Source organism: Epinephelus lanceolatus, chromosome 17 (assembly GCF_041903045.1).
Source record: "Epinephelus lanceolatus isolate andai-2023 chromosome 17, ASM4190304v1, whole genome shotgun sequence".
Classification (NCBI taxonomy): Eukaryota; Metazoa; Chordata; class Actinopteri; order Perciformes; family Serranidae; genus Epinephelus; species Epinephelus lanceolatus.
This window is the reverse complement of record NC_135750.1, coordinates 39,193,637-39,207,784: the sequence shown is the minus strand read 5'-3', so window position 1 is coordinate 39,207,784 and position 14,148 is coordinate 39,193,637. Positions and strand designations below refer to the sequence as shown.

At 38.9% G+C, this 14,148-nt stretch overlaps 1 protein-coding gene across 3 annotated transcripts in view; it reads right to left on the bottom strand.

The window, feature by feature from the left end:
* LOC117248295 (heterogeneous nuclear ribonucleoprotein L-like) overlaps positions 1-14,148 on the bottom strand; it is a 139,416-nt gene that overhangs the window by 27,367 nt on the left and 97,901 nt on the right. Inside the window, exons 12-14 of one of the 3 annotated variants that reach the window (XM_078160652.1) lie at positions 12,513-12,570; positions 12,194-12,292; positions 1,615-8,684 (exon numbers count right to left, since the gene is read on the bottom strand). In XM_078160652.1, coding sequence (XP_078016778.1) covers positions 8,629-8,684; positions 12,194-12,292; positions 12,513-12,570 — 213 coding nt within the window. In that variant the 3' untranslated portion in view covers positions 1,615-8,628. Of the gene's footprint in view, positions 1-1,614; positions 8,685-9,226; positions 9,779-12,193; positions 12,293-12,512; positions 12,571-14,148 lie in introns of those variants that run through there. The other 2 variants (XM_078160653.1, XR_013487850.1) reach the window with 2 other exon arrangements.

Below are 14,148 nucleotides of genomic sequence, written 5' to 3'. Positions count from 1 at the left end.
TCAACCACGAAGAGACCACAAGAAGACACAAAAAGACCCCAAAGAGATGCTAAGGAACTGCAAGGAGAATCAATATAACTACAAAAATGGGCAAAAAATGGGACACAAAACAACCACATGGAGACACAAATCCACCACAAAGGGACACAAAACAACCACAAAGAGACACCAAATGACTACTACACGGCGTAAAATGATCAAAAAGACACAAAATGACCCAAAAGAGACCCAAGCAACTGCAAAAACACACAAAATGATTAAAAAAAAGACTAAACTAAAAAAAAAGATTCCTAAAGACTACCAAGAGATGCAAAACATTACAGTCAGTGGGTCTTGCCCTTACGTAGGAGAGGAGGTAGCAAGGTATGCAAGTACAGTATAATACAGTGTTAAAACCTAACAATAAATTAAATTCAAACCTTCACGTGTCTGATATCCATATACTATACTGTGATCAGGTTAGCCCATGTTTCCCACAGGTTCACAATGTATTTGTATTGGTCGACCACAGTGGGTTCAGGTTTACATGTACTGATGGGACAGGAAAGTATGACATTTATTACAACAATTATTACATTTAAGAAACTTGACTGCATTTTAGCTAGTCAATGCATAATTTAAATGCTAATTTAATAAACCATTTACAATAGCACATTCATTGATTATTTGGTATTAAAAATCTATAATTATAACAGTAGCACTCCAGACTTGATAGGAAAGAACACTGAATTCATAAGAAAACTCCTGATAAATAATTAAAAAAAAAAACTCCCTTAGAATGAAAAATATAATTTTAACACCTAAGTATTTCTTTATGTTGGTTAGTGTCAAACTAGAATTACCACTCTGTGCTTGTATGCCTTGGTGAGTCAAGTCAAGTTGCAGTAACTTTGCATCTATATCTGTGGACACCTGGACACTTGACACACATCTGACCCCCAGCAGTACAGAAGATCTATACAATCAACACAGTTTCAAGGTGGACACCCAAGATAAGTGTCACCAATTTAGTATCTGACCAAATGTCTCCCCTTCTGTTCTTGAAATATGACAAAGGATAATTGACAGAAAAGTGTTTGTGCAGAATATTATGATGCCACAGTGAAGTTGACCTTTGACCTTTTGGATACAAAATGAACCTCAGATTTGCAGATTCTTAAGTCCAAGGGGACACTTGTGATAGAGATACTGCATTTAGGAGAATGTGACAGAGGCAAGGTCACAGTAAACTTGACCTTTGACCACCAAAATCAGATCATTTCGTTGTTGAGTCTGAGTGAACATTTGTGCCAAATTTGAAAGAAAAAAATACCCTTCAGACAGATGAGGTCATGGTGACCTTAACCTTTGACCACAAAAGTCTAATCAGTTTATTGTTGAATCCAAGTGGAAGTTGTGCCAAATTTGAAGAAATTCCCTAAAGGCATTCTTAAGATATTGTGGTTAGTGAGAATGGGACGGACATATGGACAACCTGAAAACATAATGCCTCCAGCCATGAATATTATTGGTGTGGAGGCAAAAAGTCCTTAATCATTTTCACTGAGGTTAAAAGTATGAACAAGGTTATCCTGCTTATGTGAAAATAATAAATGAAGACGAGTGAGAGACAGCTGAGTTGAGCTGTGTGTAGCTGACCTTACAGCTCCAAACCTTAATTTATTCAATTTCAACATGTACATATAAGTTACACCCACAGAGATTCTTAAATGAATGGAACACTATTGTTTGAAGTGTTTTGTTAGTGATTATAGACTACTAACAACAATAAGCTTTTACAGCCTCAAAATGATGAGAAACCTGTGGATTTGTCTCATACTGTCAGTCCTGTGATGAAAAACTCAATCAGCTTCAGAGTAACAACAGCCGTCATTTATCAATCCCTCATTAAGTGCTTCAAAAACTTAAAAAGGAAGAAATAAAACCTTCTTAGAAATACAGTAAGATTCAATTTCTGCAAGAGACATACAAACAACACCAAAATGATCAATAATTTAACTAAGTGAGATTGATTTGTCAAAAACTTTTCACACCTTTTCATTAATTACACATTATGTACAAAAAGCATGCCTTATTCACAAGTGTGATGGATCTCTGCGTACTTAAAGAAAGGCTTGGAGTGATAAAATCTGCATGTTCAACATGAAAAACAGGATGGACTGGAGACAATGTGCTTTTTGTTACTGTGCCCAAACATCTGCTCTGATTTTAGGTGGCCTATCTATTCACATATTTTATGCAAAATCCACCAAAAATAATCTTGTATGAGCATCAGATTATAAAATAAGGCATGCAAGAAAAAAAGTTTAATATGACAAAGCAAAAGGTCCTTTAACATTATGTAATTCGTTATTTTACATGCGTAGTGCAAATAGGTATATATTTGATATTGAAATGAGCATAAGCTTTTTCCGCACAAAGTATTTTAAAGGTACAACAAAGAATTGATACAGACTGTTTGAAGCTAGGATCAGCCTATTCTTATGGAAGGTGTGCATTAAAATCACAGCCAAACTGGAGAGCTGCTTGGCTCTACTTTGACATACGTGTACTGGTCTTACAGTAGTTGTGCACTTGATTGTAAAAAGCAGTGCATAATGTGTAATAGATGGTGCATTACCCTTGCATTACCACCGGACTAAAACCTGTCTTGTGTTAAGTTGCACTATGGACTCAAATGTAATGATAAGCACAGCAGTGCTCAAATCCCAGCAGGTATGCTGATTACTAAATATTCCGGACAGAATCGATGGCCCAAACTTTAGAAGATTCCTTAAAATGGGCCCTTGAACTTGGTAGAAAACAACGTGTCTTCAGTGGTGACCTCATGTTGCACTAGTGAGTGTGTTGAGTCCAACCAATAAAGCCATCCCAGATTTGAAAATCCAGCCTTTCTGTTCATCCTATCAGTATATTGGTATATCCATTGGTTTACGTTTATAGATTGACCTGTCACTATGTTTCGAGAATAAAGAAGAAATACACATGAAGGATATAATGATAAGAGGCAGCTTTAAAGTATTGACTGAAATAACCTGGCACCAAGTCGTACTGAAACGTGTTCAGTCAAACGATACCTGCTTTGGATCCTTTTGTGCCGGGGATCTGATCCCACACTGGGCCAACTTCCCACTGAACAGTGTTGGGCAGTGACCTGTTGCTGGTAATGTATAACAGTAATAATATTACTTTTTTTCAGTAATGAGTAGTGTAACTAATTACTATAAAATTTCAGTAATAATATTACAGTTACCCCAAACCAAACAACTTGCAACATTACTTTTGTTATCACATCACTACAGACTTTAAATACAACATCAGCGGACTCATTTTAGTAATCGTCGGGCTGCACAGGCACGTCACAAAGCAGCAAGCTAGTTGAAAACGCTTACCTTAGCGGCTGTAAATAATCCCATTACTTTGATTTTGTCAGGAAGAAAGATGACAAGAATACTGTTGCTGCAGGTAGTCTTACTAAAAGTAGCAAGTAGCGCTACACTGGCTAAACAACCAAAACTTGGTTTTAATCATGGGTAGCTGCAGCTACAAGTAGTGTGGCAAATTACTGTTGGCACAGAGTAATAAGTAAAATCTTATTACTTTTGAAAAGAGTAACGCGTAATGAGTAATATCTTACATTTTTAGAGTAACGAGTCCAGCACTGCTGCCGATTAAGCAAACTTTGTGTTGCTGTGTCTCCAGAGCTGCTCTGCTCGGCCCAGTAAGCCGTTTCTGAAGCAGCTGTCCCCTTGCGAATCTTAAGTTCAAAGTCTACCTGGTTAGCACAAACTAACACAGCAGCAGTAGCTAACATCCAATACAGAGCTGTTAAACAGTCCCAACAGACTCACACTGACATTGAAACGGCTCGACTCTGTTGTTAAGCCTGTGAAGTAATGTTAGCAGTGTGATACTAACAATTAGCCCTGTCACTGTGTGTGTGTAGGTGGACTCTCTGTACCTGGCATGGAGCTCACACTCCCACAGCAGCAGCTAATGTTTACAATCCATACAAGTCTGTGGTGTGGTGAAGTCGAATGCAGTGTATTTGACTGAGTTGGCAGTTCAGCGTACCGAGGTGCCACCAAAACGATCAGAAGTATGGCTATACTCCACTCCACTCCATTGATGTCATGGGTACCGAATGAAGTACTCTATCGGTATCAATTTAAGAGTACCGGTAGTGGTACTGGTATCATAATTTTTTATGAGTCACACTTTAATATTAACTAGGGGTGGGGGGAAAATTGATACAGCATAATACTACGATATTTTTGCGTGAAAATATCTCATTGACACACAACGCCAAGTAGTATTGATTTTCTTATAATGTAAATTAATAATATTGAAAATACAAATGAAACTCTTTGTAGCCTACTAAGATAATAGAATGAGTTGCTTCATCAGTCCATTAGATACATTTTGCTGCAGTATAAATGACTGAAGTGAGATGGACATACTGAAAACTTTTTATCCTATTAGATCAAACAGATGTTGTTAAGGTAGATAAAAGGTAATAATTTGCAATGCATTTCAATATATGTTATTGCAATACTCAGCAACATGTTTAAAATCACAATAAAATTGTACAGTGGCTCAAGTATGGTGATAATATTGTATTGTGGGGCCTCTGGTGATTCCCACCCATAATATTAACAGGTTGATGAGTTAGATCAAATATTCATACCATCCATATATATATGGACTATATTTAGGCACAGGCAAAATCTGGTCTCAGGCCCATTACTTCTCTAACATGGTTTTTGGCTCAGCACATATTAGGATCAATATTGAGGGAGGAAATCAAGCTGAGCTCATGCTCAGATTCTGATGCCTGACTTGCCATGAAGACATGGTGCTTTCACTTTAGGTTTTAAACAAACACATGTCCACCAGTGGGATCTTAACAGTAATCACTGAAGTTCCAGCACCTCTAATATGTCAATAAGCCACCTGTTGATTTGTGAAATGGCTCAGGATGGAGTCAGAAAATGATTCATTTCCATGTGAACAGCAAATGATGCTGCAAAAGGAGCACATACAAGAGGAAGTGACAGGAAGCAGCTGACTGAGACCCTAAGAACTTAAACCCACCAACATTTATCTGCATTCTATTTAATGGAAATCCAGCATCTAAACTGTACAATGGGAAGAGCAGGGCCACCGACACTGCTGCAATTCTACTCCAGTCCACAAATTCAATTGCCTTCCACCTTTAAAACCAAGCCTCAGGCTGCTGCTCTGATTGCAGTGAACTGGCACAGTTGATGACTGCACTCAGTAATACCATATGTCATCAGTGTGTTTGGCGTGGTCACTCTGTTGTGGCCTGTTGTGTTATAAATGCGTAATTCTACTGACAATTTTTAACTTAACTTATGCATACATGTACAAACATAATGCACAGACCCATGGGCAAAATCAAATTCAAACAGTCACTGTAATATTACAATGATACCATGTGAGTTAAATACTCCTGCAGCACATACGAGAGATAAAAAATATAAGATTGTATATACACAATACTGAGTGACAAAGAGCTATCACAAGTTTTCAGCCTATGGCATTTTTTAAAATATTGAAGTGACACTATTTAAATCCATTCTAAATATGTTCAGGTCACAGCAAAAACAGAAAATCACAACCTTATTCCATTATTTTAGACAATAATGGAAGACATGATAATGAAATACTCAGATTAATATAATGAGTTTTTTTCTAGAGGCTGATGAAACTTTTGTGAGATAGCATTATGTTGAGATAAATGTTAGTAGTTTACATAGCCAGTGCATGGACTACCTACACTGCTCATTGTTTATACATATTAGCTCAACCTGGTCAGTGCAATAAGTGTGCCTTGACATCTCTCTTTGGTACTACCAGTAACATGTAGTGCCTCTGCCATCCAACTAGAAACCTCAAACCCTGCTCACAGCCCCATGAGGCTGTCATTTCATGACACCCCACAACTTACAAGACAGAATAAAAAAAAAACACAGTAATAACTTAATTATTCTTAGAGCTTTACAAGAAGTGTGGCTGAAAATGTAAAACTTCTCCTGAGGGTGTTGCTAGAGAAAAGGCCGTAGAAGCAATAAAAAAAGGGTCATCTCAGGAATATGAATGTGAATAGGCAACTTTCATAACAATCAGCAGAAATATCGTATACAAAGTTGATTTTCTGGCCTGAGGTGGCGCTAAAGGGAAGAACAAAAATGTAAAGAAGTTATCTTCTGAGGAGAATTAATGTGCTCTGTGAATGTCATGACAATCTGCCTATTAGAGTTTGATATTTCTTATGTTCAGGTTAAACATTTGGTGAAGGTGGGAATGATGAGAGTATGGCTTTAAGAAATAGCAGTAATATTTGAAAAAAGATAAGAATTCATCCTCTTGCAAACATGAATATTCATGCCTGCCTATATTTTTCAGATAGGGGAGACTGGGGGTTGGTTGGCACACTTTTCACTGTCTTCCATATTTCTCTGGCATAATTTAGGTAAGAATATTCTAACCAGCAGCGAATGAAAGGTTAAGGTCTCAGTTGTAAATATATATGATTTAATGTCCACTAATGTTTTCCAACATTAGGGAATCTGTGATTAAAGTAATTTTGTGTGTTTGTGCTAACCAGCCCAGTAAGGGGGCACACGTTATGGGATCAGTTGGCATAATGTTAAAATGCTATAGTTACAACAAAACATTATGTTATGGTACAAGTGGTCCACATGATGGTGAAAAGGAATGTTTGTTGTATCTTTTCTTTTTTTTTTTTTAAAAAAAAAAAAATACCAATATCTGAACTAGCGGACTGTTTCTATTGCAGTTTATCAGTAATTTATCAAGAACTGTCAATTACTTTTGCCATTGACCATTCAAAATACACTACTACTACTACTACTACTACTACTAATAATAATAATAAGAAACCTTGCTCACATTTGACCTAACTTTGTGATGTTAGCCAAATTTATACAACGGTTAGTTCCGACCGAGTAATTTGATTGGACGAGAGGCATTCCGTGAGTGCTGATATAGAGTGCATCACTGGGACTTGTAACAGTAAAATCACTCCGCTCACAGGTGTTATAAATATAAATACAACCGTTAATTAACCAACTGTCACACTCGCTACATTGACGCAAACTGACACTATAGCGTTACATTATATATACTGAATTATCAATGATCATCTGATGAGGTACTGATGAGGATGAGGGAGAGTGGAAGCTGAATCCGGCTGTGCCAACATCCAGGTTTGCCAACGTTTCATCAGCCGAACTGGACGAAGTTACACAGTTGCAGATCAATGTAAATACTAAGTAGGCTAGCTTGTGAGTTCCTGGCGTGTGTGCTGCGTTGCCTGGCAACAGACTGGGGGAACTGTTTTTTTTTCGCGGAGCTACATAACATACTTAAATAACTGATTTCATCACCTTTTGTTAACATTTCCTTACTCTGTTGAACTGTTGTTCAACAACAGCTACTTAAGCAATATCACACTCGAGGTCGTGACATTGTACTATATATCGTCACAGCTGTAAATGTCTTCGGCACTTGGCCTGCGGCCTGTGCCTTCGACCAAATCACAGCCGTGACGATATACAGTACAACATCACTGCCTCTCATGTGATATTGCTTAAGTAGCTGATTCCTTTGTCTATTAACCAAAAGTAACACTTTTCCAATATCTATATCTAACACAGTTTTATATTATGTTTAGTCCACAGACCAGTGTATTAGTGACTTTTAGATGTATCATCGTAGTAGATCGGTGCAGTGAAGAGAGCAAACATTTTTGTTTCTGTGACTTTTAAAGGACCAGAAAATATCTGTGTGCCAACCAACCCAAGTCAGCCCTGCCATGTCAGGTCGAAGTGTTGGCTGAGAATTCTGACCTCATGCTGGTGGTAGAGGTAAAGTCAGGTCAGAGGGTCACCAAAACCTTTGGAGTCTTCCTCTGGGGACCATGAACATCCACAGCAAACTTAACAGCTGCTCGGTGGTTGAGCTATCTCACTCTCGGCCAAACAGTGGGGAGAGACACCTTTGTCCCACGGCTTCACTGCTGCCAGGGTAAAATGTTCATGTAGCACTAATGAACCCTAAATGAGAACTTGTTCAATGGCAATGCAAAATAACACACTGTATTCATCTGCTTTTAAACATTAAAATATGGTTTAAGTCGCCATGTGCAAAAATGATGATGACATCCAGTTTGTACAGTAAATTTCTCAGAGTGTCTGTCTGTCTGTCAGTCATTCCATTCAAGACTTCTGGGACAAACACATGAGCAGTGTCCTCCAGACATCCCATATAACAATATAAACATATAATTTGAGTATTTTAGACGGTCACTAGTCTGTCAGCTTGTTGAACTTTATCGGATGGAGGGGTGATGGGTGTGTGTTTGATGTTCAGTTTGGAGAAAGTGACAGTGTCTTCTCTCTCTCCTGAGTGCTTTCCTTCCCATCTTTATCTCCTTAAAGGCCACATCTCTCTCTGATTCTCTTCCTCTTTTATATATGTCTCCTCCTCATGTCTGTCTGCCATGGTCCCTCTCCGTCTCTCAGGTCAGAGGTCAGCCTTCATCAGGCTCAGCAGCCTCTTCTTGTGCTCTGCAACCTTTTATAGATGAGACGAGGTGGAGAAACACAGTTTCAGGGTGTATGGGTTGGACCCATCTGTAACCAAACACACACACACACACACACACACACACACACACACACACACACACACACACAAACATAGTTAGTATTAGAGGCTGTATTATAGCCATTAGCCCACTCTGTCACAGATATAGGGGTATTAGAAATGAGAAATGATAGCAGGGAGTGCAGTAAAGAGATTTTATACAGCTAAAACAAGTGTTCATTGAACTAAAATGGGAGGAGTCTTTATCTGTATGTCTGTCCTCTGATTTTCTTGACATCCGATCATCTGATTGTCTTCAACATTTGGCGGGTGTATTCCTGAGAACTCAAGGACCCTTTAGATGGATTAAATTATACCAGAAGCATGAAAAAAGAAAAAAGCGATCCGCACACCAAAAGAGCTCCCGTATGCAATTTTTTATTTTGCGTGACGTTTCGAGCTTGAAACTATGCAAAAAAAATTGCATACGGGAGCTCTTTTGGTGTGCGGAACGCTTTTTTCTTTTTTCATGCTTTTGATACTTTGTGATCCAGCACCCAACCCAGTGGACTTTGGGGATGTGCGTGTCCTATTTTTTACTTAAATTATACCAGCACAAAAATTCACTCAGATGGGGGGCTGTGCTAATATCATCGTAGTATGTTGCATCAATAGATGTCTGACCAAAACGGGCTTGCAAGTAAGCCCGGTTCTAGGCAGGCATATATGAGGGGGCAGTCATAAATGTGAAGGGGGCATCATGCTCCAGCACATTTTTGCCATAGGTAGAGCTGACAAATAAAGGTCACTCACTCACTCACTCACTCACTCACTCGCAGGATGTGGGGACGCTGTGTGAGTGCCCTATAGAGGGTGTTAAAGCACCGTGGTCTCAAATGTGCTTGCTGCTTGTTTTGTTGTTGATAACAGTGTTTTCTACATGGAATTGGGTTGTTGTTAGCTGTGTGTCCAACCCCCAACCTAAAGAAATGGATTGCACTTTGTCAGACCTCTACCCTAAGACCTGTCCAACTTGGGTGTCCCACCTGAAGACTAAGCTCCTGCTGGTATAGCTCTTAGGGTCACTGAGGCACGCAAACCCCCTAACCACGATAAGGTGGCAATCCCTCAGGGAGGAAAACTGAAAAATAAAATAAACAAAAAATAAAATAAAAATTAAGAAAAAATAAAATAAAAATATCCTTCATCCAGGCACAACCAACATCTTAACATTTATCTTATTGGATGGCCATTAGGCATCTAGACATATGAAATAAATTTGAACATAATAATCACAATAATCTCACTATAGCCAATATTTACCAAAGCTAGTCTTATAAAAAAAAACTTCTCAAACTAACAGAACTAACAAACACAACAGATATAGGCCAGAGCAGAACATTTTATATTTTTTTGTTTTGTTTTGTTTTTTTGTCATTTTTTTTCCCTTCACTCCACTCTCCTTTGAGCTGCTGAAAGATGCAGGAGTGAAACGATAATAAAAGCTTTGTAAAAATCGCTGTGCAGAACTAGAGGCTGGGCGGGGCTTTATGTATGGGTCTGGCACACACAGGGCATTTGTCCTCAGTATGTGACATGCAGCAGGCACTCATCTCTCGCTGTGCTTGTGTGATTGAAGAAACGTTCGCACTGACAGGCTCACACTCTATGCTCACACAGCTATATTTACTTGTTTTTTGTTGTTAACTATATATTAAGTATCTCACGACACGAGACGCTACGACGAGTTTAACGGAGCTTCACATTACTGCTGCATTCTGCGTCACTGAGACGAGAAACCTGACGCCAATGCATCTTGGCTCATTTGCATACTAAACAGTGATTGGGTGTTTACTGGGGAGAGGGTCTCTGCCGACTGCAGACAGTAACATTAGATCACACACAGCCGGCACACAGCGTGGAGTGGAGACAGATGAGAAAACTTTTCCGTTTTGTGGCTTTTTCGGCGGATTTGATTTGAAGGGGCAAGATATTTGTTTAAGGGGGCATTGCCCCCTCTTGCCCCTGCGCAGAACTGGCCTCGCTTGCAAGACACACTAGCAGTTTCCATGTGTGTGAGACCACATATAATTATAGAAAACATGAACAGTATATTCTGTATTCACACTTGCCATGCATCACATAAACTGATCCCATATTGTATGTGTGTATTATTCAGTCTAGTTTACCTAATTTTCCAAGTTTTAGAAATAAATTAGAAAAAGTATGCCTCCACCAACCAGTCAAGTTGCAGTAAGAGTTTACATCCATGTCTGTCCAAACTCATATGTAGCCATGACAGTTGATAATGCTTCAAATATGGACGTTGCTGAAAAGAAGCTACATACTCATACAAACATGGATGCTTCACATGAACCCAAGATTAATATCACCCATTCAGTGTCTAACCAAATGTCTCCCCTTCTGTTCCTGAGCTATGACAATGAATAATGGCCAGAAGTGTTTTTGAAGAATATTATGATGTCACAGTGAAATTGACCTTTGACCTTTGGCATATAAAATGTCATCACTTCATCATTTTATTCTAATAGACATTTGTGTGAGGTTACAGTGACCTTGACCTTTGACCAACAAAATTTTGATCACTTCATTCATTGTTGAGTCTAAGTGGAAGTTTGTGAAAGTTCTCTAAAGGGCAGCCATAGCTGTCGCTGGTGCAGAGCCATAACTAGCCCATACTTTGCCACTCACTCCAACTTCTCAGTTTCATAAAAACAAATTAATTCATGATTTTTGCCCTGCCTCCTTACAAAGGTGCATGCTGGTATCCCATTATGAAAATGAACTCCGAGCACAGGCTAAGGCGGTGCTACGTCCTACAAAACCTCAGGCATCCAGGAGAAAAACTACATGTTTAGAGAGTCCCTCCCGAAAATAGCCTGCTCCCATGGCTAGCTGTTAGCAAATGTCGGGTACCATGTCATGGGAAGTTGTTTGGATGAGTGGTTCTCGAAAAAGCTGTTCTGAACAGGCATGTTTTCAAAGGGTACCGCACAATTAAAGATGAATCATTCATTGGTTACAAGTAAGTGAAACTGTAAGATATTCATTCAACCTTCAGGATACAGGTGCTGCCTTTATTTAATGATGATAAGAGTAAATGTAGCATATTGTAGTTCTGATTCAAATGCTAATTCTAGTGTAGTATATTCTAGTCTTGTTGTTTGTAGTTGTTTTTAATACTAATTTAATTTCTAGTAAAGTTTAAAGTTCAAGAAAACCTTATATTTGTTGTTAGTGTAATGTTTACTTAGCAGCTGTGCACTGTCAGTTTGGTACAAATCCTGTTCCCAATTCTTTAATAACCAATTTAAGGGACACTTATCAAAATGTTTTTATATGTTATGTGAAATGTAAAACACTTAATAAAATAGATAGCATATATTGTGGTATTATAGTCGGGTATCACTGAGGAAATTGGTCATACTGTATCTGTATAAACCACTGCTCATGTTTGACATATGACACTCTGCCACTTTGGACATTGAGTAAATGAATGGTTGTTGGATAGAAAATGTCTTTCAGACAGACTTACTGGGTATCCTGATCTGGTAGTGGTTAAGAACAGTAAGGACCTCCACAGCCTCCGTCTTACTGTCAAACTCCAACAAGCCAGAGATGGTCTTAGACGAGGCTAAGAGACAGATACACAGTGTGAGATCAAAAGAGAGCGGTAGATAAATTGAGAAGGACAGACAAAGTAGGAGTAGGAGGAGGGAGTAACATGTAATTAACACAATTGCTTTCAAATTCATCAGTTAACACAGAGCAGTAAAGAATCCTTTCACAGACTACAAAAGGAGAATGTGTACTTAATAAACATTAATAAGAACCTGAGTTCAAATTTTACTTACGTTTGGCATCAAACATCTTGAATTTGACGAAGCCAGGCACATCATGCTCCGTACACAGCTGCCACAAAAACACACAGCAGCTGATAAATAAGTAAAGCTCTGTTACTCTGTTAGGTTAGATGTAAAACTTCAGTTATCATGTACAGGAGGGTTTCATCACAGACAAGTCTCCATCTGTCCTCAGCAAGCAGCAACATATTCAAGACATTTACACACCGCTCCTGTCTAGATCATGACATTTCTCATCTCAGTGCATCTAAATATGAAATATTACTATCCTCATTTGGTTTGATGTTGAACCTGCAAAACATGGCAGTTTTTCAGGATGATATGTAAAAAAATGAAGAAAAGAAATATGTGAAAATATATGAACTGGCCAGTGTGAGCATGCAGGGCACTGCTGTCGGCCGAGCAGTCTCATTGAGGGGGAAGTAACCGGTATGCAAGAGTCGGGGTTGAGCAGGTATCTTTATTATCTTTAAATCTTTGCTTTTCTTTATTTTTGTATGATGCTGTGACATTGTGACCTGAGGTTAATGGGGTGTGATTCCTTTTAATTGCACAGGATGACGCGAGTTACCAGATCCAGGTCCTGTGTCGTCTGTTGAAGTGTCTACAATTAGTGCAGCGTAGGGAGGTGAGTGTGCACTGTAGCTGCGATTTATGTAAATGCATTTTTGTATTTGTTATCATAATTAATGGTATGATTTACTGTATAATCATTTGTCTGGTGTTGACAGTGACCCTTGAGTTGGAGCAAGTAATCTGCTCCAGTCCACTGTAGTGCATTTATTCTGAATTTAGTAGCCCTGTGAACCACACAGCATAGTTGTACTTTATACATCTTGTGCAATAGTGTCTATAATTGAAACGTTGTTGAAGATCCAGTTGGTTTCCTTTCTATATTTACTTCTTGTATTTTATCTATTTTTCTGTTTGGATAAATTGTAATGTAAGATTATTTTCATTTTCATAACTTTACAGCCTGCCTGCTGATTCTTCAGAAGTATAGAGTTACTGCAAGTAATCTTATCACAAGGTTAAAGTTTGGTGCTGTGAGCAGGGTCTACTTTGTAGAATACAGCAGCCTGAGTGGTAAAAGAGACAAGCTGGGTTTTGCATGGTGCTTGGGGTGTATGTGTTAGGGGTGAAAGTGGACTGGAGCAGTGCCGGTGTTGGAGTCATCACAGCAGGAGAAGCAAGATCAGCCATCACAGCAGCCTCCACCATTGTAACAGGTGTTTGTCTGCCTGCCCGGTGCGTCTGATAGGTAACAATGTCGGATGAGTTACAACAAAAGGTAAAAGCCCTTAAAGCCAGAGCACAGCTGGATAAGGAAACTATAGCTAAGCTGAAGGATGTCAATGACACTTTAAGAGAAGAATTAAGGGCTATGAATAACGCTCTTAACGGGCAGGCGGCAGATACTGGGAGCACATCGGCTATCTGCAGAGAGCGTATTAAGTATCTGCCTAAAGAAAAGAAATGTACAACTTTCACTGGTGGTACAAGTGCTACATTTTATGAGTGGTTGGATGAGTTAAATGCTACTCTGAGTTATCGCCCCTTTACTGGTGCCAAAAAGGCAGCATTCATTCATGAACAGCTGGGGGGAGAAGCTAGGCAGGAAATAAAG